At 52.1% G+C, this 24352-nt stretch overlaps 2 protein-coding genes across 3 annotated transcripts; one reads left to right on the plus strand and one right to left on the minus strand.

Annotated features, from left to right (window-relative positions):
- Positions 1-9927: 9927 nt before the first annotated feature.
- Positions 9928-18008, minus strand: GALR3 (galanin receptor 3). Of its 2 annotated transcripts, none has more exons than XM_034776899.1 (3): positions 17744-18008; positions 14098-14467; positions 9928-13148 (listed from the first exon to the last, which is right to left on the minus strand). In XM_034776899.1, exons 1-3 carry the CDS (start codon positions 17970-17972, stop codon positions 12266-12268), a joined length of 1482 nt encoding a protein of 493 aa, XP_034632790.1. In that variant the 5' UTR covers positions 17973-18008; the 3' UTR covers positions 9928-12265. The 2 variants fall into 2 exon arrangements, with proteins under 2 accessions (XP_034632790.1, XP_034632801.1); XM_034776910.1 differs by lacking the exon at positions 17744-18008 and adding an exon at positions 17544-17718.
- A 1902-nt stretch (positions 18009-19910) lies between these two features.
- On the plus strand, positions 19911-21303 carry LOC117880607 (noggin-like). Its single transcript, XM_034776923.1, has one exon. The coding sequence runs from the start codon at positions 19938-19940 to the stop codon at positions 20745-20747; it is 810 nt and encodes a 269-aa protein (XP_034632814.1). The 5' UTR covers positions 19911-19937; the 3' UTR covers positions 20748-21303.
- The last annotated feature ends 3049 nt before the right edge of the window (positions 21304-24352 follow it).

Consider the following 24352-nt stretch of genomic DNA (forward strand, 5'->3'; position numbering starts at 1 on the left):
CTCGCGTCTTCAGGAACACTAGTCTGTTTAAACGGCTGCAGCAAGGGATTTACTTCCCAGACCAGAAAATAACTGTTGGGGATGTTGACATGCCTATAATTATCCTTGAGGACCCAGCCTACCCCTTAATGCCATGGCTCATGAAGTCATACACAGGCAGCCTGGACAGTAGTAAGGAGCTGTTCAACTATAGGCTGAGCAAGTGCAGAATGGTGGTAGAATGTGCATTTGGACATTTAAAGGGTCGCTGGCGCACTTTACTGACTCACTCAGACCTCAGCCAAACCAATATTCCCATTGTTATTGCTGCTTGCTGTGTGCTCCACAATCTCTGTGAGAGTAAGGGGGAGACATGTATGGCGGGGTGGGAGGTTGAGGCAAATCGCCTGGCCACTGATTACGTGCAGCCAGACACCAGGGCGATTAGAAGAGCACACCAGGAAGCGCTGCGCATCAGAGAAGCTTTGAAAACCAGTTTCATCACTGGCCAGGCTACGGTGTGACAGTTCTGTTTGTTTCTCCTTGATGAAAACCCTCCCCATTGATTGACTCATTCCCTGTAAGCCACCCATCCTCCCCACTTCGATCACAGCTTGCTGTCAAAGGAAATAAAGTCACTATATTTTAAAAACCATGTATTCTTTATTAATTGATTATAAAAATAGGGAGAGAGCTGACAAGGTAGCCTGGGTGGGGTGTGGGAGGAGGAGAGGAGGAAAGGAAAAGGCCACTTCAAAACTTGTTGAATGACAGCCTTCTGTTGCTTGGGCTGTCCACCGGGGTGGAGTGGCAGGGTGCACGGAGCCTTCTCCCCCCCCTCCGCGTTTTTGGGCGTCTGGGTGAGGAGGCTATGGAACTTGGGGAGGGGGGAGGGTGGTTAAACAGGGGCTGCAGTGGCACTCTGTGATCCTGCTGCCGTTCCTGAAGCTCCACCAAACGCCGGAGCATGTCCGTTTGATCCCGCAGTAGCCCCAGCGTTGCATCCTGCGTCCTCTGATCTTCCTGCCGCCACCTCTCATCTCGAGCATCCCTCCTGTCCTCACATTCGTCCCTCCTGTCCTCACGTTCATTGGCTGCTTTCCTGTACTGTGATACTGTGTCCTTCCACTCATTCAGATGAGCTCTTTCATTGCGGGTTGACTGCATGATCTCAGAGAACATTTCATCGCACGTGCGTTTTTTTCACTGCCTTATCTGAGATAGCCTTCCGGATGGAGGAGGGAGGCTTGAAAAATTTGCAGCTTCAGGAGGGAAAAAAGAGAGAAAAGTATTTAAAAAGATACATTTTACAGAACAATGGGTATACTCTTTCACAGTGAACAACACTATTCACATTACATAGCACATGTGATTTCGGTACAACGTCGCATTTTGCATCTTAATATTGAGTGCCTGCAGCTTTGGTGTTAGAGATCACAAACGCAGGGCCGGGCAACAGAATTTGGCTTGCATGCGGCCATGGTAAGCCATTGTCTTTCTGCAACCTTCATAAAAGCAGCACCCTCCTTTCCCATACCAAGCAAAGCCCGTTGAGTGCTGCGGTTTTCGTGTTAACGTGCAGCAGCAGAAACCAAACTAACACACACACACCCGCATCCAATTGTCTGGGATGATCGCTTTATCCCTCCCTCTACCGCGGGGCTGGTATCAGGGAAGATCCCTGCTAGCCAAATGTGAACAGCTCAGCGCCAATGCCACCCCCCCCCCCGACTGCTTGGCTAATTGCAGGGAAGGATTTATTTTCAGCCACAGGCAAACAGCCCAGTAGGAATGGCCACCTCTGTCCCCTTAATTAAATTCCCGTATTTCAACCAGGTTCCCATGAACGATATCACTCCCCTGAGGATAACACAGCGAGATAAAGAATGGATGTTGTTTGAATGCCAGCAAACACAGGGACCATACGCTGCCAGGCTTTGTCATGCAATGATACTAGATTACTTGCTACTAGCATGGCGTGGTAAAGTGTCCTACCATGGAGGACAGAATAAGGCTGCCCTCCCCAGAAACCTTCTGGAAAGGCTTTTGGAGTACCTCTAGGAGAGCTTCATGGAGATGTCCCTGGAGGATTTCCGCTCCATCCCCAGACACGTTAACAGACTTTTCCAGTAGCTGTACTGGCCACGAATGCATCCCAAATCCTCAGGACAAATTAATCATTAAAAAATGCTTGCTTTTAAACCATGTTTTATATTTACAAAGGTACACTCACCAGAGGTCCCTTCTCCGGTTTCATGGTCCAGGAGACCGCCTTGGGAGGCTTGGGACGCTATTTCAGTCAGGCTGAAAAAAAGATCCTGGCTGATGGGGAGAACGGTGTGCTGTGTGCTCTCTGCAAGCTCATCCTCCTCCTCCTCATCTTCCCCATCCGCAAAATCCTCAGGCATGGCTAAGAGTACCCCCTAATCAGAATCGACAGTCAGGGGTGGGGTAGTGGTGGCAGCCCCCTCTAGAATTGCATGCAGCTCATTGTAGAAGCAGCATGTCTGCGGCTCTGCCCTGGACTGTCCGTTTGCTTCTTTGGTTTTCTGGTACGCTTGTCTGAGCTCCTTAACTTTCACTTGGCACTGTAGTGAGTTCCTATTGTAGCCTCTCTCCATCATGCCCTTGGAGATTTTTTAAAATATTTTGGCATTTCGTCTTTTGGAACGTAGTTCTGCTAGCATGGAATCGTCTCCCCATACAGCGATCAGATCCAGTACCTCCCGTACGGTCCATGCTGGTGCTCTTTTTCAATTCTCAGACTGCATGGTTACCTGTGCTGATGAGCTCTGCATGGTCACCTGTGCTCTCCACGCTGGACAAAAAGGAAATGAAATTCAAAAGTTCGCGGGGCTTTTCCTGTCTACCTGGTCAGTGCATCCGAGTTCAGATTGCTGTCCAGAGCAGTCACAATGGTGCACTGTGGGATAGCTAGCGGAGGCCAATATCATCGAATTGCATCCACACTAACCCTAATTCGAACCGGCAATGTCGATTTCAGTGCTACTCCCCTCGTCGGGGAGGAGTACAGAAATTGATTTTAAGAGCCCTTTATGTCGAAGTAAATGGCTTCATTGTGTGGACGGGTGCAGGGTTAATTTGATTTAACGCTGCTACATTTGACCTAAACTCGTAGTGTAGACCAGGCCAAGGACACAAAGCCCTTATCCAGCTGTGTAATGGAGATAACCATCCTTTCCCAATCCCAGAGAGGCACCCAAGGGGTTAATATTGCAGCACACTCTGAAGATGTTCTCATTTACCGTTGCAGAGATGGAGCTGGATCCCTGTGCCCCTATAAGGGAAGCTGGCTGCAATCTCTGGGAAGAGCCAGCCCTGGATTTCCATGCCCACTGTGATCAGGCTCAGCCTGCAGCCCATCGTCACCACAGCTAGCATCTAAACACAGCCCGTCTGGGATGTGGCTTGATGTTGGTAACTCAAAAGCAGCACAAACCTCAGCATAGCTACTCCCAGTGAGCCACTCCTACCCCCACCCCCCTTAGATCCTGCACTTGGCACAGTGGGAGTGACTCACTGGGACAACACAAGAGTTACACCCCTCGGTGACACCCAGACTGTGAGAGCTTATCCCAGACTCACCCTGGTTTCTCTTTGGCCAGCCACTAATGATTCTCTCTTACAGCTCCTTGTAGATGGCATTCTGCCTGGGGAGCCCCTCACTCCAGCTTCCCCAGGGAATCCCTTTCTAATTGTCCCCTTTGCTCGTTCATGTGGACACACGATGATGAGGTGAGGTGGAATGATCTCCAAACTGGTGGTGCCCATGAATCATTAACCAGTTTCTCTCATTTGCTTTTCTCACTCTTCTTGTCCTGACATTCTTCATCTCTGTGTCCCTCTGCCTCCTGCTCACTCCTAGTGACGTTCGCTATTAATAATATTCAGCATTTGCAAATTGCTTCTCTTCCAAAGACTTAAAGGGCTTTATGCAGATGGAGAGGTGTCAGTATTTCACTTTTATAGGTGGGGTATTAGAGACACAGAAAGCTCAAGCGGGTCAGTGCAGGGCTTGGAGTAGAAGAGGTCTCCTGATTGCTAGTCCAGTGCTCCGTTCCCCAGACCACAGGTGTCTGCTTCTGCAGCATCCACCCCAGTGTGCCTGATGCTAATGCTTTTCTCCTCTGAAAGGTGCTTATCAGAGTTAACTAACTAACCCATTAGTGTTTCATTTAGGTGTTGTCTACATAGAGGGGTTCATCTGCATTAACTTGAATTAGTATGCAGTCAAATGACCTCCATCCCCACGATGCATCATGCCATGCTTCAGAGTGTACTAACTCGCTAGGTAACACCTATTCCATAATCACTTTGATGGTATATTAAGCTCATCACTTATTGAGTTAGTGTGGACTAATGCTCATGTGAACACACTGCCCCGTCGCACTAGATTGGCAGTCTGCCAACTGCTATCCCACACTGCTTTGTGTGACACCAGGACCAGACTGTTTGTTTATCTGTGTGCTCTCCTGTGCTCCGGGGTCACGTTGATCAAATGAGACAAGACACTCTGTACTCTGCAATTCTGCAGCTGTGGCATCCGTTGCAGAATCCACCCCTTGTACCAGGATTTAAGCCTTTGTTTCAGATAGATTCAGTCTCCAGGCCTTATAGGAGGAAAGAAAACCGGCCAAATATGCACTGAGTGTAAAGCACAGGGCAGTGCGTGCTGCAGACAACCTGGAACAATCAGTGGATCATTGCAGCACAAACATCTAACTGATATCTTTATCCAACTGCTCCCCATGCCTTCCAGGGAGCCTACAGTCCTAACTGCCCCCTGCCAAGCTGCCAAAACCTTCTCCTTCCAATTTGAGAACATCTAGGATTCATTTATGCATTGCCAGTACAAAAATCTGCAGCCTGCTAAAAAATTAAACATTTTAGGGCAGTGCAAAACTAATTAAATTCAATAGCTAATTAAATAAGAGGGAGAATATCATGCTGAGTATAATAATCGTTTCCAGATTAACTTTAATGCAAACATGTATCTGAACCTGCAGCAGAATCTGCTGTGCTGGATTGCCACAGAATCCAGGGGTCTGGCTACAGAATTTAGGACCAGCTTGTCAGGGAGAATAGAGACTTTGGGTCTATCGAGTCTGTTCTGGATCAGACAATGGGGTATTTCCTGAGGGGGAGCTGTGAACAGAGAACGCTCTCTGGAGTCGTTGCGGGACAAGTTGGGAGAGTCTGAAAAACAATGATGGGGCCTAATCACATCTCTGTGCACACAGCTCCCCTTGATGCAAGTGCACATGAATCTGAGTGGACAGCTGGGCCTGTTGGGATTTTGTTTTAATTTGTATTATAATAATGCCCAGAGGCCCCAGCTGAGAGCAGGGCCCCATTGTACAAGGCTCTATATACATCCATGAGTCCCAAAGAGTTTACAGTTTATGGCCCCAAACCTGAAAAACATGTGCTGATCTTTACATGCATGAGTTATCACATTGATCTCTGTGAAATTGAGCACCTGCTTCACTGGTCACAGGATGGGGGCCTAAACAGACAAGACAGAGAGTGGGAGAAAGGAATTATTATCACCCCCGCCCCACGGGGAACGGGGGCATAGTGGAAATGAAGTGCCTTGCTCAAGGTCACACAGGAAATGTGTGGGAGAGCTGGAACCGAATCCAGATTTTAAAGTGATGCTTTCTTTGAGTTCTACACCTTTCCTATTATACAGACTCACTTTCCCCTTCTTTCTACAATATCCTTGACTACTTAGTGTTCTCTGGGTCAAATTCAGCCCTGATGCAGCTCCATTGACGTCAAAGGGATTTCACACACTGCACAGAGCCCTGAGTTTTCATTTTTTAATCTAGGGCTGTGTTTCCCTCTAAAGTAGTCATGGGGTCCTGGCTTTTAAATGAGCTCTATAAAGCATTGTTGGAGAAGACAGCAGTGTGGAGGAGGCTGGGGTGCAGTGCCAGCTCTCTGCTAAGTCCCTGCAGCCTGATACTTAGCAGACCTTTTGCTGTGAGAATGCAACTGTTGCGGCCGTTTCCCTGTTGTTGGTTAGTTTAGCCCTCCAGCTAAGCCAAAATGCCCATAGCCCCTTGTGGACAAATGGAAGGCCAAACAAGAGGTCCCTAAAGCCAAAACGTTAACCTAGTCTTTTCCCTGGCTCAAAATGCTCCTGTGAGAGCCTGACAAACTGTGCCTGGCTACAGTACTGAGCCCTAGGGTATGTCTACACTGCAATTAGACACCTGCACCTGGCCCGTGCCAGCTGACTCAGATGGGCTCAGGTTGCAATGCTGTTTAATTGCAGCGTAGACATTCCATTCCAGCTCAGGCTGCAATGTGAGCTCTGGGACCCTCCCCCCTCACAGGGTCCTAGAACCCAGGCTACAGGCGAAGCCCAGACGTCTATGCTATAATTAAACAGCACCCCGCCCCCCAGCTGGCACAGGCCAGTGGCAGGTTTTTAATTGCAGTGTACACATCCCCTTAGAGTCAGCGGGAAGTTCAAAGGCACTAGCCCTGGGGAGGTGTCAAGCCTAGCCAAGGACTCTCCTGACTCCTCCTACCACAAGGTTACCTCACTGCTTCCCCACAGGCCCTTCATTCCCCTCCTCAGGACTTGCCTCTCCAGGCAAAGCATAATCCCCTCCTTAGGGTTCATTGGCTGGGTGTCTTTTTTACGGTTTCTTCCTGGACCCGTTCCACTGTTCCTTCAAAAGCTCCCTCAGGCTCTCCCAGGGTCTTGCACTCAGAAGGGTGTGTGTGTGTGTGTGTGTGTGTGTGTGTGTTTTGTTTTTGTTTTTGTTTTGTCATAGAGATGCCCAGCAAGTCTTGTCCCTTCCCCAACCTCTCCCGTTGTGAGGGCAGGGCTGCTCCCCTAGCACTTATATCCTGCAGCCTGTGCCATCTCTGGCATTCCCAAACAAGTTTCAAACAACACCACTCTCGCCCCCTTCTTCTTCTTCTTCTTGAGCTACCCAGCTCTTTCCCTGTTTTTTTCAGCCGCTACCTCCCAGGATCCTTGCTAGGCCAACAGATCCTGGGCCTCCCTGCCCAGACCTTCTTTTTTGGCTAAAGAAACCCACCAGTTGCCCCTGCTAGGAACAGGAGAGAGTCACAACCATTTCCCCTCGCTGAACTGGGGAAAGACTAGGAGTACTTGTGGCACCTTAGAGACTAACAAATTTATTAGAGCATAAGCTTTCGTGGACTACAGCCCACTTCTTCGGATGCATATAGAATGGAACATATATTGAGGAGATATATATACACACATACAGAGAGCATAAACAGGTGGGAGTTGTCTTACCAACTCTGAGAGGCCAATTAATTAAGAGAAAAAAAACTTTTGAAGTGATAATCAAGCTAGCCCAGTACAGACAGGTTGATAAGAAGTGTGAGAATACTTACAAGGGGAGATAGATTCAATGTTTGTAATGGCTCAGCCATTCCCAGTCCTTATTTAATCCTGAGTTGATTGTGTCTAGTTTGCATAGTTTATTCAAACTCTTAAGAACATAGGCTTATTTTTAAAAAAATGTAGGTACTTTAAAATCAGGCATTACAGTGTCTAAATATGGATTTAAGTAAGTGGCCTGATTTTCAGAAGAGCTGAACACCCACAAACAGAAGAAAATGTTTGGACACTGATCTACATTTTTACCTGGCTCATGGGCTTCATTGAAGGACTGGAACTTTCATAGATTTGAAAGTTTGGTAAAAAAATGCATCCGAAGAAGTGGGCTGTAGTCCACGAAAGCTTATGCTCTAATAAATTTGTTAGTCTCTAAGGTGCCACAAGTACTCCTGTTCTTTTTGCGGATACAGACTAACACGGCTGCTACTCTGATACCTGGGGAAAGACTGCATCTATACAACTGGCCCACTTCCCAAAATGCCCCCATTTCCTTTTGGCCTACCAGGGAGTTGGCCCCAGTGTTCTCTAGCCTAATTTCATTCTGCTCATTACATTCTGTCCATAACATTTCATTTTTAATTGAGCATGGGATTCCCCTCTTCCTGCCCTGTTGTGTAATGTTCCTGTATGCTCTGGAACAGCCTTCACCCCAGAAATGGCTGCATTTCTGAGTTACAAAGTGTTCACTCCAGATTGGTACTCTGTAAAGCCAGCAGGGTGCTTTGGGATCCTCGGAGGGCAGGTACTGTGGAACTAGGGTAACCAGATGTCCCAATTTTATAGGGACAGTCATGATTTTTGGGTCTTTTTCTTACATAGGCTCTTATTACCCCTCACCCCCGTCCCGATTTTTCACATTTGCTGTCTGGTCACCCTATGTGGAAATCAGTCATTACTGTGGAGTGAGTATTGTGTGTAACCTGTTAGAATTCCTTCGCTGTGCCCTCCTGCTGCAGCCCCAGGGGCTGGTGCTCTCTGTGGGCAAAGACCCCTGCTGTTAGCTGAGAGTGTTCACTGATCTCACTCACAAGCCTTTGATCAAAGGCTCTCTTGCTTTGGGAAGTTTTCTGGCCTCAGAATTCTCTGCTGTGCTGATCAAGGCCAATTGTGCTGATCCGGGGCCTGAAACATCAGAGAAAGCTGGCTTAGGACTGGGTGCTCCCGGGGCTTAGCCATTCGACAGGCCTTTGCAAGAGCATGACCCCATGTGAAGGGGGGTGGGTGGGACTAAGACTCCTGTCAGAATGTACAGCTTTCTGTACGCAGGGTTTCTCCTATCTCTGATTTTCTCCTCCACTCCCTAGCCGGCTCCGCTTCCTCTCTCTCAGTGCATCCCATCGCTTGTCAGTGTGAATTAAAGCAAACTCCTCCATCCTCTAGTCTCTTTGTTGCTTTGCCTAGGAACTGCATCAAATGATTTGTTTCACTCTCCCTCACCTCTCCATCAAGCCCTTGCCTCTCACTCTCTTTTCTTGCATCTGGGCGCAAGCAAACAATACATATTTTAATACAGCTAAATGTACATGTATACAACAAAGAATGCAGGCCATACTTACAGGATGGGGGGACTCTATCCTGGGAAGCAGTGACTGAAAAAGAGTTGGGGGTTGTGGTGGATAAACAGCTGAACACGAGCTCCCCGTGTGATGCTGTGGCCAAGAGGGCTAATGCGAACCTGAGATGCATAAACAGGGGAGTCTCGAGTTAGAGATGTTATTTTACCTCTATATTTGGCACATATGTGACTGCTGCTGGAATACTGTATCCAGTTCTGGGTCCACAAGTCAAGAAGGATGTTGATCATTGGAGAGGGTTCAGAAAAGAACCACAAGAATGATTAAAGATTTAGAAAACAGGCCTTGTAGTGATAGACTCAAGGAGCTCAATCTATTTAGCTTAACAAAGGGAAGGTTAAGGGGTGACTTGATGTCAGTCTATAACTACCTACATGGGGAATAAATATTTGATAATGGGCTCTTCAGTCAAGCAGAGAAAGGTGTAACATGATCCAATGGCTGGAAGTTGAAGCTAGACAAATTCAGACTGGAAATAAGGTGTAATTTTTTAATGGTGAGAGTAATTAATCATTGGAACAATTTACCAAGGGTCATGGTGGATTCTCCATCAGTGACAATTTTTAAATCAAGATTGGCTGTTTTTCTAAAAGATCTGCTCTAGAGGAATTATTCTGGGGAATTTCTGTGGACTGTGTTATTCAGGAGATCAGCTAGATGATCACAATGGTCCCTTCTGGCCTTGGAATCTCTCTTTCTCATGACTCCCTATTGAATTCCAGTGATGCTTTCAGCTCCTTCCTGAAATGCTCAGAACTGCCCCCTACATATAATTATGCAGTATGTGTTGGGTCAGTTTTTTACCCCCAGTTAGTAATCCAGTCTCATCAGAAAGAGGGTCAGGGAGCTCACATAATCCCTGATTGCTCCTTTCCCCCTGTCCCAAATAGGGAAATAATCCCCGTTGTGTTAAATGATTGTGGCTGGAGCATGGAGAATAAGGAAGAACACAGACCAGGCAAAGAAACTCACCAAGATTTATTAATCTCACACAGGAGAGAAATCCCAGCAGCTCCTCAAAAGCAACAATCCCCTTTGCCCCAAACCCTGCAGGTTACATCCCACCCGCAGTGTGTTCTCCCCCATGGGGTCAGCACCGGGGGACGTCAGCCACTCTCTTGTCAGGGGCTAGACAGTGTTGTATAAATGGGAGTGGTCCAGCTACCTTAATGAAACATTCCATTGAGACTGCAGGACTAGGTGGGAATGCAGGGGAACAGTTGCAGGAACAAGAGAGGGTTCCAGGGTGGCTGCCCTGAAGCCAGGGGACTCATGCAATGGAACAGCTCTAACTTTGGATACAGTGCCAGTGGTTATCAAACAAAGGGGCCCATTTCTTAAGCCAGATCTTCCCCATGATTCCACCCCACTAACCAATCCTGTTCCCATAGCCGCCTTGCAGCCAATCGAGATTTCCATGAAGATGAAGAAGCATTAGGACAGTAGTGAGGAGTAAAGATTAAACTAAACCTGCTTTGCTGCCATGGGTGCAGTTGCTTGCTTTCTTCTCCCCAGAGGCTGGTCAGGACCAAGTCGCCCTTTGATGCCTGTAGCCTCGTCTCACCAGCTGACTTTGCAACCTGGTTAAGTCCTCCGGTGTTGACTACTCCTATTGTGGTGTCATCCACAAATTTGATCACAGTTATAGTTACACCAAAGAAACATCTGAAATGTCAGGCACTCGCAAGATCCAACCTGAAACATTGCATTGAATTCTGGGACTCACAGTGCCTGTGAGATATTGACAGATTGGATGCAGGTCGGAGAAGGCCTGGAGGGAATGATTTATATGAGGATATTGAAATAATTAAATTACATATAGCTTAGCTATACAGCAATCCAGGGGAGCGGAACACAATAGACTCTTAGCTATTTGAATGGTGTAAACACCAAGGAAGGAGAGGGATTATTTAGGGTGGAACAAAGGGGTGTAGCTAGGAATAATGGGATGAATTTGGAAAGGAACAAAAGACAAATATCAGGATACACTGATGGAAAGATGTATTAGTCTTAGGAAGAGTCCCACGAGAAGTGGTGGAAGCTCCGTTGCTTGGGACATGCAAAGCTAGAGTGGACAAAGCACTAGGAAGTGTCCCGTAGGGAATAATCCTGCTTTGCTAGGGTGGAGGGAAGAGACCGACTTAATAAACTAACAGAGCTTTTCCATCTTGAGCTTCTATGAGTCTATCAGCATGCGTGGGAGGGGACACTGAGATGTAATAATACCAGGTTTTCCATTTTTTACTTGCTATATACTCATTTTAATAATAGTGATGGTGGTAAAATTAGTATAATAAGCTATTAATATGAGTTGCTGACTTCCTTGCAATTGGGGTTTGGGGCTAGGATTGCAAACAAGGCCCCCTCTGATACAGAGAGGAGTAGCTGGGGGTGGAGGATTAGCACTGGAGCACGGCCTAAACCTGCTGGGAATTACTAGAGAGGAGAAGACACACAGGCGGGGAACAGAATTCCGCTGCTTGGGACGTTAGAGACATTGCCCCAGTTTTTCCAGTGACGGAGGTTTTGAACTGCCCCACTCTCACATACACACACAGAGATCCTATTCCCATCCCTAGTTCAAACAAAATGACAAACTCTCTTCACACATAGCTACACACATTCTTCCAACCACTCCCCCCAGCATTCTGATACCCACACTACAGCCTATGTTTTCAAACAGGGCACGTCAATTTTGCTCATCTCAATTTTCCAGTACCCAAGATGCCATGCAAAATTAGTGGGCACTGTTGAAAATGTAGGCCTAAATGTGTAGGGGGAATACCCCCTGGGTGACTGTGAGCAATAGACACACACACAGGGCTTATCAAGGGGCTAGTTAATCTGGCTAATCTCAAGAGGGAAGTTCAGATCCTTGAACCCCAACATGTGGGCAGTGCCTTACACTGGATCACACAGTTAATTGTGTGGTGTCATATCGTACATGGTGGTAAAACTCCACCCCCTTCTCCTCGCCACACATTTTCAATATAGGCAGTGGGAGTGCAGTCCTTTCCCCAGTGATCATGCTGTGTCTAGTTCTCCATGTCTCTCATTTTTATGTTAGCATGCTCCTACTTTCTGAATTTCCATTGATGGATTCCACTGCTCCCACAAGAATGGTACAGGCAAGTGGGTAGGGGTGGAACAATCATAAAGAAGCCACAGCTGACACTGTTAAGATTAGCCATCACTGCAGTGCAATTTCCCAGTGGCTACATCGTTCCATCTGCTTGCATACTCAGGGGTGGAAGGGTGACTCCCTTACTGGATTATGCATTTCTCCTCTTGCTTTATATTATCAGTGGATGGTCAGCAGGCCCTGAGGTCTCCCTGGTGAGGTCACAGCCAGTGGGTTGCCAGTTGTTACAGAACTTTCTTCAGCCAGCAGTCCTCTCTGAGCAGAGACAGTGGCGTCCTGTAGCTGATGAGTCCATGCCTCAGGGAGATGGGTGTCTTCAGCGCCTTTCCGCAGCGGGCCCTGGCAGCACCTGGCATTTTCCTCCTGGATCTGGGTGACCTCGGTGTTACCTCCATACACACCTGCAGCATTGTTGGCCACATTGGTAACGTGGACTTTATTGCCAGATCTCTTCTTCTTCCGGCTCTTGTTCTGAAAGAGGAGGCAAGTGAAGACTTGCTTGAACTTCTTGCGGAAATGCTTAGAGATGAGGGCATAGACGATGGGGTTGAGGCAGGAGTTGGCATACGACAGGCAGTGGGAGGCCAGGCGGCAGGCATAGGTGGCTCGGTTGAAGGGGAAGTAGCCAAACCAAAAGCATAGGATGACCAGGTGGTGGGGCAGCCAGCAGAGGCAGAAGATTATGGCCACAGCCACAATCATCTTGGTAACCTTGCACTTGGCCTTACGGGACTCTGAGATTCTCTCGATGGGGTCTACGGAGGTCCACAGGAACTTGATCGTCCTGGCATAAGCCAAGCTCACAACAACCACGGGCAGGAGGTACCCAAACACAAAGGTGAGGATGTCCAGGATCTTCCGGCGTTGGTCCTCCCAAATGGGGACACAGATGGGCACCCCGTGGTAGTGGATAATCTGGTAGTAGCTGAGGTAGGGCCCTGAAAAGAGCAGTGACAGGGTCCAGATCACTATGATGGCAACCGCTGCATTCCAGGAGGTCCGGAGATCCCGGGATTTCAGTGGGTAGCGAATGGCCAGGTACCTGCAGAAGGGATGGGGTGAGGCAGGGGTTAAACAGCAACACAAATGAGTAAGCAAAGGAACTTCACTGTCACTGTCCTGCTATTCCATGCAGCCCCCTCCCAGGTGCTGTCTCCAGTGAGGCCTCTCATCTTCACTCCTCCACCCCTTGGGAGGGAGGATTAAGCAGAACCCCCTGGGCAATTTGATCTTTCTTTCTTCCACCACTCAAGCATTCTTCCCCCCAATCCCTCCTCCACCCAATGGACTCTTTGATCCTCCTAAGCCAGCCACGGGAGAGATTCTAGTTTCCTCACTGACACCCTGTTGCACTGGGCCTGGGGGACTGATGGGTTTGGAGAGCAGAAATCCAGCCTCAATTCACTCCTGTACGGAAGAACAAACCAACCTCTCCCCAACGAGGAAGAAAAAGGGCTGGGTAAGCAGACTGTGGGAGAGCTTGTTTTGGGTGCTGAGAGAGAGGAGGAGGAGGAGGTGAGGAGCAACAGAGAAGGGAGGGAGAGAGGAAAGGGAAATGGGGGAGAGGGATAACGAGAGAGGTTTATGGGGGGAAGGGAGAATGGAGGGAGTTGGGAGGGGAGATCTGTGGGTTGACAGAGAAGGGAGACCTGTGGAATGAGTCAAGGGAGGGGATGGAGATGGAAGATGAGGGAGCTCTGTGGAATAGGTCATGGTGGATCTGCTAGGATTGTGGTTGAGGGTAAGAGCACATGCATGGCCCTGTGCAACAGCCTGCCACTGGATCAGAAATGGACAGCAGTGACAAGGGGCTACAGGGGATCAAACCCCAGACACAGTGAGTGACCCTGTCCTGGGTGGGTTGTGCCTGCTCCTGACAGATACCGGTGGGGTCTGCCTTTCTCCTACACTTACCTCGCCATGCCAATCCAGTTTTTTGAACTGAAGTGAGAGACCCAAAGCGTGAGTGGGGATGGGTGGGGGAGGCTCACCTGTCAACAGAGACGGCTGCCAGGGTGAAGCTGCTGGCGTACATAGTGAGGTAGATGAAGAAGTGCACAGCCTTGCAGGCAAAGGAGCCAAAGAGCCACCCGTCCAGTGTGTAGATGGTGGCTTGGAAGGGGACGCAGCAGATGATGAAGCAGAGGTCTGCCATGGCCAGGTTGAGGATGAACAAGTTGGTGGTATTGTACTTCACCTGGCCATTGTGCAGCAGCACGGCCAGCACCAGCCCATTCCCCACTGTGCCCAGAAGGAAGATGAGGGAGAAGACCACCGGCACGATGATGCCCGCAGCACGCACCTCCAGGCTGTTGGAGGAGGCATTCCAGCTCTCTGGCATCTCCCCATCAGACAGTGGGCCTGGCAAGGGAGGGAAGAGAGAAAAACAGCAGATCCTCTGTGTCTACTGTGCATCTCCAGTGTGTCTGCTGGGTGTCAGCGGCACAAGAACACCTCTCAGTGGAGAACACAGCAGCTACTGTCAGCCCTGCTCCTATTGACTCCACCTAGCTGGAGCTCCACCTTTGTGGCCCCTTTGTGGTGTCTTAGCAAGGCGAACCCATGAGTCTCCCAGTGAGAGGCCCTAGTGTGTATCTTAGCTATGCTGGTATAAAGGAGCGGTGGTGGCTTTAGGCCTATGCAGCTGCATAGATCCCTGTCCTTCCAAGGTCTCACTTCACACTCCCACTAACCCATCATACCAGGCCCCATCCCTGGTCCCCAGTCTGTGGTCCCGTTGGAGTGTGGTGCCCAAGGGCTCTGGCAGGGGGTGAATTTCATAACAGCTCTTCCTACCCCTGCTTAGAAAGCTGTACTTTGGCTCCATCTCCTGGCCCGTATGAGGGAGGGTCCCCAGGAGCCACAGAGCCTCTCTCAGAGGCAGAGGGATTTGCTACAGCCTGAGAGAGTCACAGGCAGGGAGGAGGAGACTGGGGGTGTTGTGGATATAGGGAGGTGGGGCTTGAACCTGAGTGGGGCGGGAGCTGTCACTTCACATAGAGCCCCACAAAACCAAGGGCCAGTTCTGGCCAGAGCAAAAGCAAACACATGCACAGTGAAACCCCAGTGAGGTGACTGAGGTGCAGTGGCATTTGGGGTGAGACTGCAGTACGTTTGCTGGGCGCTAGGAGTCGAACCCTGGCCTGCTGTCACATCAGAGCACAGCGGTGGGTCATAGCCTTTGACACCCTGCTAAACTAAGAACAAGTCCTTTCGCTGATGCCCTTGTGGCCCCTGAGGTCCAATCTCCCATTAGACGTCAACATCCAATAAGCTGATTTAACGATGACATCAAGAGATGCAGAGTCCCTTCATCAACTGTGACATAATTGACTGGACTTCTATTGGGATCAGCCAGTCAGGATTTGCTTGGCTTTAGGTCACCACAGGGACCCTAGCTGTGCTAAATCCAAGACAGCCTCCTGCACCAGCCAACGCTGCATGAGTGCAAGTACCAACGGTGACACCGGCCTCTGTTGGGGGAGCCTCTGCCAGGCACCACTTGACCCTCTTTACTCCATTACATTCCCAAAGCCGTTAAACCTCTTGGGATTTCTTGTTTTAGTGAGTTTTAATCTCAGCTTTCCTTTGACAGGGGCTCAGCAGAGGCCCCCAGGGAAGTAGGAGGCAGCCCTTGGGGGTGGGGAAAGCGACCCCTGCACCTTCTATCCCCACAGCATCACCTAACCAGCTCTGATAGCAGGGAGGTCTCCTAGGCCGAGGGGTTCTGCCATCTAAGTTAGAAGGGACACAGTCAGCCCTACCTTACAAGAGCAAACCAGCATGCCTGGCCCCAGCGCCCTCCAGCCCGGCTCCCTCTGCTCTGTCCCACACCAAAAAGGGGTTAGCGCTCTCTTTCAACCCAGCGTTCCCACTGTTCTAAAAAGTGGTGGGGCCAGCGTCTAGAGATCACTCGGTGTCCCACACCAGGGGATGGCTGCCTCTTGCCATGTTTGAAGTAATAAGAGATCGAGGGATGAATTAGAAAAATGACCAGTTTTGTGTGAGCAGAGGCAGTTTTGTTCAGTGGACACAGCCCAGGCCTGGGCATCAGGAGACCTGGGTTCTACTCCTGTCTCTGTGACCTTGAGCAAGTCACTGTCCCACTCTGCGCCCATTTCCCTTCCTCCCACTCTTTGTCTGGCCTGTCAGTTTAGACTGTGAGCTACCGGGGCAGGCACTGTCTCTTTATGTGTTTATTTAGCACCTAGCAGAATGGGGTCCTGGTCTCGGCTGGCTCCTAGGCACTACCGTAAGACAAAGTAATAACATTAAGAAGCTAAGTTCAACTACATGAGCAGGGAACTGGAGTATTCTGGCTAATTCCAGGACTTCGCACACACAGTGACCTCAAGCAGAGCACTGCGTGACAGCGCACGTCACCAATGAGGCACAAGCATCGTATCCTATATTAGATTATCTTCTTATTATTACACCGGCAGAATAAATTGTCATTGGTTGATCAGTAATCATAAGGGAAGGACATTGTTACCGAGCAACATCTGATGATCAACTATTTATGGGTGCAATGAGCCCCCAGAGTCTCTTCTGTCTTACTCCAGCAGGGACCAGGGCTTTCCCTCTCATTCACAGAACTTCACTCGAGCAGGTTGTCTCTGCACTCCTGGCTCTTGAGGGGCTGACTCTGTACCTCTGGTCTCCACAGCTCTCCCGCCCAATGTCCTCTCTTTCCCATGCGGAGAGACCTGTTCCCATAGCTCTGACACATGAGTAAACTTTGCACCACATGGAGAAACCTGTCCCCATACATCTCTCTCCCCAGAATCTTCTCTGCCCCACACAGAGAGATCTGTCCCCATAGCTCTTCAGAATCCCCTCTACCCCACATGGAGAAATCTGTCCCCACAGCTTTCCCTCCCAGATTCCCCTCTGGCCCACACAGAGAGACCTGCTCCTATAGATCTTCCCCCCAGTATCCCCTCTGCCCTACACAGACACCTGTCCCCCCAAATCCCCCTCCCTTCCCAACATCCCCTCTGCTCCACACACAGGAGCAGCGCCAGGGTTTTTGTGGCCCTAGGCGGCAGCGCTCCTCCTCAGAGCATTTGGCGGTGGGGGGTCCTTCCACTCTGCGTCTTCGGGGTGCTTCGGCGGCGGGTCCCGGAGCGAGTGAAGGACCCGCCACTGAAGTGCCCCGAAGACGCGGAGGAGCGGAAGGACCCCCGCCGACAAATTGCCGCAGAGGATGGCAAAATGCCACCCCCCAAATCCTGCCACCCTAGGCTACCGCCTAGGGTCCCCTAGTGGAAGCGCCGGCCCTGTCCACACAGACACCCCCCCCACCCCCCCCCCCCCAGCATCCCCTCTGCCCCACACGGACACCTGTCTCTCCAACCCCCACAGCATCCCCTCTGCCCCACACAGACACCTGTTTCCCAGCTGCCCACTCCCAGCATCCCCTCTGCCCCACACGCACCTGTCCCCCCAGCTTCCCCCGGAGCCGCACGGCAGCAGCGGGCGGGCTCTGTTGCTCTCCCCGTCGAGTCCCCGGGCTCTGGCAGCGGGGCGCTCTCTCTCGCTGGCGGCGCCCCGGCCCCAGGCCCCGCGGACGGGGCAGGAGTAAGGGGAGAGCGACCGCGCTGCCTCCGCCAGCCCTGCCCGGCTCGGGCCACTCACCTGCGCCTCGCTCCGGGGCGCTGCGATCCCGATCCCGCTCCCTCCCCACGGGCCAGAGGGACCCGGAGTTTGCCCGAGCTGCGCCTCTCCCACGTGGCGCGGGGCCCCCTCTGGCTCCCTCCTTCCCAGCGCTCCGCCGCGGAGCCCGCCGCGCTGCTCCGCTCGCCGGGAGGCTGGCGCCGGAGTTAACCCCTCCGCGCCCGGCCTCGCCAGGTGTCCAGCGCCCCATGCAAAGGCCGGAGGCTGCCTCGGCACAGGAGGCTGGTGGCTCACAAGGGCCAGGGCAGAAATTCCCCCAGAGCCCGCAGCTCTGCGGAGACCCACTGACCTGGCCCGGCCCAGCCCCTCCCCTCCGATCTACCCCCGGGCCCTGCACCCCACCCTGGGGTACAGAGACTGAGCGCCCCCAGGCTCATGATTAGCCTGGCCAGCACCCAGGAGCCCCAGGCACAGCCCAGCTCCCCAATCGGCCCCAGGCGCCTGGGGAGGACAGAGCTGCAGCATGTGTCACCTCAGCTTCCCCAGCAGAGGGTGCTGGAAGTCCCCTGTGGGCACGGGGCAATGAGAGACCGGGGCGGGGGGGGGACACCCCGCAGGCAGCCAGACACACAGGGGCTAGTGGTGGATGAGGGGCTGTGCCTTCGTCAGGGGGACGCCTGGGGAGGGGAGGTGGTTGGGGTGGGACTGGAGTGAGGGGTTGCAGGCAGAGCCGGTTGTGGTCCCTGCGGTGACAGTAACACACAGGCCAGAGTGCAAAGGGCACCATGAGCCCAGCTCAGCCATGGTGATATCCCATCAGAGGGAATGGAGTGTGCAAGGACTCCAGCCCCCCGGGGGCCTGCGGCTGGGTGAGCTAGTTAAACGCACAGGGTTAACTCTAAAGCAGCAAGGGAGGGAGATGAAGGGCCCCAAAGCCTGTGTGTCTGGCTGACCCCAGTACTCTTGACGCCATGAGAACAGGCCATTTGGAGGCATGTGGCCCTGTCAAGGCGCAGTCAAGTGGGGAGTTCCTGGCTCCCCTGCTCCCCAAGGGATTTTAGATGAGATGGATCCAAAGTCTCTCAAACGCAGCTTCTTCCCATCCCACTGTGGAACAAACAATCGCTGCTGGGAGAGGCACGTGCTGGGGAGGATGAGCAACTAACCCTCCCTGCCCCCCCCCATCCACTTCTCTCCCTTCTCCACGGGTCCAGGCCTATACTTCAGTGCTGGGCTAATGGATGCAGCGCAGTTTCATTCAGGAGTGAGCTTTCCCAGGTGGCCGGATGCAGTGCTTAATTTGTGCCAGGGCTGAGCCCTGGCACCTCTGGGCTTACCGCGTCAGTTATTAAAATTAAAAAATTGCTTGATCTTCAGCACCTATTTGCTTGAGCCCCGGCACCTCTTTCATTACAAATTAAGCAGTGCTGGGATCAGTCCTGCACAGAGGCAAGCAGCCATTCACATTCACTCTGCATGGCTAGTGGTCTTACACTCACACACCCCTTGATGCTGCCTGCTCCGGTAACTCTGCTCAACAGGACTTAGCCATGAGATTTCCCTCAACACCCAGCAACAATGGTGCCTCCAGCAGCATCTCCCTACACCCTCAGCAGCACCCATCGCACCACTACAACCAGCAGCACATCTACAACCTCAGCCCCACCCTGCCACAGCCCCACTTTCCCAGCAACATCCATTGTCCCTCCTTGCCAAGCAGGACATATTGCACCCCAACACACAGGAACATCTTTACATCCCCACTTACCACCCCCCACCAAGCAGCTTCTCTAGACTGCCAGCAGCACCTGTGGGACCCAGCAGCATCCACAACACCATGCAACCCCAGCAGCATGTACTGTTGCTCTACAACCAGCAAAACTCACTCTAATCCGACCCTCCGGCACCACTCATATTCCTGCAGCTGTACCCACTGCACTCGGCATCACCCACTGCCTCTACACCCACTCATCCATACTCTCTCTCTCTCTCTCTCTCTCTCTCTCTCTGTGTGTGTGTCTCCCTGTGAATAGTTGGTTGTGTCTCTGTGACAGCAGCAGTGTCTGGTATCAGACTCCGTAACTAGGGGAAAGGGGAAGGATTTCTCTCAGCCAAAGGGATCCACTGATAACCAGAGAGGTAGAGGGAGGGAACTCAGAGTGCCAGCCTGCAGCAAGACACACGCAAGGGGAGCCCCGAAGGAGCTGCACCCATCATGGAGATGGCCAGAGTAGGTTTCATTTACCTGCTGCTGCTGGGGAGCTGGGCCCAGGGGCCTCTTCCCTCTGGAGCCTCTCTCCTCTCCCAGGAGGGAGACCTTCCTCTAAGTGAGGACCTTCTGCTGCCTGAGAAGATCGGTGAGACCACCCCACCCAATCCTGACATCCACCTCATCCGGAGCAAGCCATCTGCCCACGTGAGGCCATATAGCCTGTCCCGCTCTCCAAATGACTACCACTACTCCCCCAAGCCCAAGCATCTCAGGGCCCCTCGGTTGTTGAAGCTGCTGGGCCCCTCATACGACCCCTTCTGGATGTCCCCGCAGGATCCACGAAGCCGCAACACCAGTCTGGAGCAGCTGGGCACCCTGAGCCAGGACCTGGCCGATGGCACCAGCCGTTACCGGAAGAAGCTGCTGCAGGAGGCTGAAAATGTGGAGCTCCCTGTCCTGCTGCCCCCTGAGGAGGGGATGGCCAGCAACCTAAGCCAAGCTGTCGCCCACCGCCTCCGTCGGTGGCTGGTAGACAGCGCCACCTGCCACCTGACCTCATCCTGGGTGGATCTGGGGCCTGTCTTCTGGCCACGTTGGGTCCGCCACACAGAGTGCGACACCTCCCACACTGGCTGCTCCTGGCCTCCTGGCATGACCTGCCGTCCTGCCCAGTTCACCCACATCAAGCTCCTGGTCTGGCACTGCTGGATGAGCAAGGACCCAGCCATAGACACGGGCAGGATTCTCCAGCAATGCACCTGGAGGCAGATCCCCTACCCAGTAGTGTCTGCTTGCAAGTGCTCCTGTCGGTAATAGGACAATGAGGGGCAGGGGGCTCTTCCCCCACTGGAGGGGTGGGATCACGGGTGCATTGCCACTTCGGTGCTCCTTCAGGGGGTTGCTATCATGTTGCAGCAGTTTGAAATTGCCTGCACAGCCAAGGCTTGAGAAGCTGAGCGGAGGACAGCATGATCCCACCTACATTCCCTACTGCAGGTAGAGCTGGGAGTCCTCTCCAGATGTTCTCCTCTCCACCTGGACCAGCAAGATATCACAGATACTCCTCTGATCTCTCCATCCACTACAGCCAGGATCCAGCATCCTCCTGGAGGAAGTCCTGAGGCTGTGGAAAGCTGGGGATCCCTAGAAAATTACAGAAGAGGGGGAGCCAGAACTTGGGCTCCCCTCCCATATCCAAGGGAATGAAGCCAGGAAGAGTGCCATGGGAACTGGGGGCACCAATAGTCATCTCAGGTTTAGATTCATAATTCTACGGCTTTGGGATCCATGGGGGTAATGTGGTGCAGAAATGCTGGTGACGATTATTACCAAAAGGAAGTGCAGCTGTGTGTGTGCAGAAATAAAGATACAGAATAAGAACTTGTAGGAGTCTGTGGAATTTAATATATAAAATGGAGCCAAACTGATCCCTTTGCTGTCTACAGCTGCTTGGCTACGTGGCACAGCCTGCTGGGCCTTTGCTTATGGGTCATAGGTTCGAATCCCCACTTCGGGACATTGGCTTGTCCCCAGCGCTACCCCAACAAGGCTAATCCCAAAGGGAAGTAAGTGCTGTGCTACTCTGTTAAACCAAGGTCCCCGACCCCTGCTATTGGAGGGTTCCCTGTGGTGGCAGAGCAGGGCAGTGCTGGGTCAGGAGGAGGTGGGTTCTGTACTATGGGCCTGAACCATAGCTCACTGCAATCCTGGGAGCCTTCCCATTAAGCTTACTGGGCACTGGCGCGGGCTCTCGGAAGTGGGGTCACTTCTGCTCCCTCTGTCCCTTACCTGGGCACGAGGAGAAGAGAGACAGCCAGAGGGAGGCAAGGGGGCCAGTGCCAGGAGGAAGGGCAGTGGTTAGCTGTTTACACAGGGAGTCCTTGTGCCTGCCTGTTGTTTGAGCGATTTATCGGCTGTGAAGGACTGGGGACAGGGTCGGCTCCGTTTCCCGACACAGCCCAAACAAACGAACCCAAAGCAGCCCTGTGCTTCTCATCGCCGGGCCTGCAGCAGCCTTCGCGGCTACCTTGATTCAAGCCCTGCTCTCCCCTCGGGCTTGGTCTGTGTCTTCTGCCCTATACCAATTACAGTGAAACGCTTGCCTGCAGCTCAGTACTTCTCTGTGTAGAGCAGAGGTAATGGGGCTCGGGAGGACTGGGATCAGTAATGAAATGAGCTCGGTGGTCATTAGCCCAGTGCAGAGCACCAACGCACTGCTAACGGACATCTGACTGTCTCTTCCTCGGCGCAGAATTAGAAGAGCAGGGGGGAGCTGCAGATTCAGATCGAGATACACTGGCTGCACGTGTGCGCATTGCAAACAGCGGCAGGTCAGGCATACAGTTGCTGCAGGGCAAGGGGTACTGGTGTGGGTTGCGAGGGGTTGGACTGTGTGTGTGTGTGTGTGTGTGGAGGGGGGAGCGGCAGATCAGCACTAAGGTGCATCAGCAGAGCTGTGGAGAGCCCTAGACTAGAATAGCAGGGGATGCATGGCCTTGGCTTTGTGTAGTCTGCTGAACAGCCAGCACCCTCTGATTTCTGTGGGGCACAGGGCGGCAGGAACGCTGGGAGAAGCTGTGGCGTCTGCAGCAGTGTGACATACACCAGGAAACCGTGAGAAGCAGAGCTTTGCAGTGAATTCAGTACTAACACAAATCCCACACTCGACGGGGCGTTATTCGTTTGCAAGATTTCATTTCTCCAAACCCTTGCTTGCTCAAGAGCCGCTGCAGAAATTGCACAGTTGGGTCTTGAACCAGCGCAGCTGTTGGGGAAGACCTGGATGGAGACAAAGGGTTTGGCAGCTAAAGGGGAGCGGGAGGATGGAGGGCACAGAGGAGGCAGCTGTGGCAGAGGGAGTGGGGAGGTTTGGGCAGCCAGCAGTAAAGTCAAGCTTTTCTCACTGGGGCAGGTCTGACAGCTGGGTGGTGTGGGGCTGGGGGAGCTCACCCCTTAGGGAGGGGTTGGCAGTTGAGGGGGAAAGAGGGAAACTGGGCCACTTGGGGAAGGAGGCACAAGAATCTCGTTACGAGGGGAGAGTTTGGCAGCAGCAAAAGGGGCACTGCCTCTCTCCTCTCCCCTCACTGGTCTGCTTCCTCTTTCCACCATCAACCTGTGTGCACCAGCTCAGCAACACTCCTGGTTGATGTGGGTGCTGGATTAGAATAGCAGGGAGAGCTGCAGACCAGGATGGAGGGGCACTGGGAGAGCAGGTCTGGGTGCTGGATTAGAATAGCAGGGAGAGCTGCAGACCAGGACGGAGGGGCACTAGGAGAGCAGGTCTGGGTGCTGGATTAGAATAGCAGGGAGAGCTGCAGACCAGGACGGAGGGGCATTGGGAGAGCAGGTCTGGAGTAGCAGGGACCTGCAGATCAAGAATGGGGCACATTAGTATTTGGCAGAGCTGTGTTGGAACCCAGGACTGGAACAGAAGAGTTGCTGCAGGTTCGCTCAAGTGCACCAGATGCAGGGGCAAGCCTAGGGCTGGGTGTACTACCGCTACTGGGGAGAAAAGGGCATCCGTAGATACAGGATATGAGAGGATAAAACTGGATTCGATGACAAAAAATGGTGAAAGCTTTGCTTGGGGGCTCAAAGCACTCCCACACACCCAAGGCTTAGTCCCTCCCTGCTGGTGTCATGGTACAATGGGGCCCCTGAGTGGCAGGCAGCTTCTCATCATTTTCTGTGGCCATGAGACAGAGCTGGCTTGTTCTGCGTACGCTGGCACTGACACGGCTATCTTCCTCTCAGCTAGGGGTGCCCTATGGCAGGGGTTTTGCTCGGAGTCAGCTAACGCCAGTGCTAGCAGGCTCTGACAACTGGAGATCTTCCCAAGGCTGGAGCTTACCAGATCGGAAGCACTCATACAGGAGCCCTTTGGGAACCACAGCAAATGTTCTCCTGATCCTTTAGCCCCCTCTCATTTTAGAACAGGGCAAGTCCCATTTGTTTTCATGATGGAGACCAAATCTAAACAGAAATTGTCTCCTGGATAGCTCCCTTTCCAGGCCCCCACCCATCTCTCATCCCACCCCCAAGTGCCCAGTGGCAACTGCGGTAATTGCTTACGTGGAAAAGTGACAGGAAAGAAATGACTGTACCCGGTCCTGTGGTGGCTCTGCTGCCCAGGTGCTTTCTCCTGGTGCCTCTTGTAGGCCAGCAGCTACCAGTGGAGACAAACCAGGCTAGTTCCGCCTCCCTGTTCCAGCCGCTTTTTACAGGTGTCTTGGTGGCAGTTTGACAAGCACAGCCAACTAATTTTCAAGCTGCATCACTGGATAAAGAACTGCCAAGAGAGATGCCCGAGCTCTCACTCTTAATAACAACCATCTAGAGGCTTCACCAGGGGCAAAACACAGCTGCCCATCTCCTAAGCGAGGTGGGCTGCCTTGAGCACGCACCATCTGGCCTCCTGT

Source organism: Trachemys scripta, chromosome 1 (genome assembly GCF_013100865.1).
Source record: "Trachemys scripta elegans isolate TJP31775 chromosome 1, CAS_Tse_1.0, whole genome shotgun sequence".
NCBI classification, from domain to species: Eukaryota; Metazoa; Chordata; order Testudines; family Emydidae; genus Trachemys; species Trachemys scripta.

Excerpts from the sequence above, each read along its gene's own strand:
- GALR3 (XM_034776899.1), bottom strand. The coding sequence starts at position 17,972 with ATGGGGCGCTGGACACCTGGCGAGGCCGGGCGCGGAGGGGTTAACTCC. Across the intron at positions 14,468-17,743 it reads CGCCCCGGAGCGAGGCGCAG|GCCCACTGTCTGATGGGGAG; the intron begins GTGAGTGGCCCG and ends CTCCCTTGCCAG. Across the intron at positions 13,149-14,097 it reads GCAGCCGTCTCTGTTGACAG|GTACCTGGCCATTCGCTACC; the intron begins GTGAGCCTCCCC and ends TCCCTTCTGCAG.
- LOC117880607 (XM_034776923.1), top strand. The coding sequence starts at position 19,938 with ATGGAGATGGCCAGAGTAGGTTTCATTTACCTGCTGCTGCTGGGGAGC.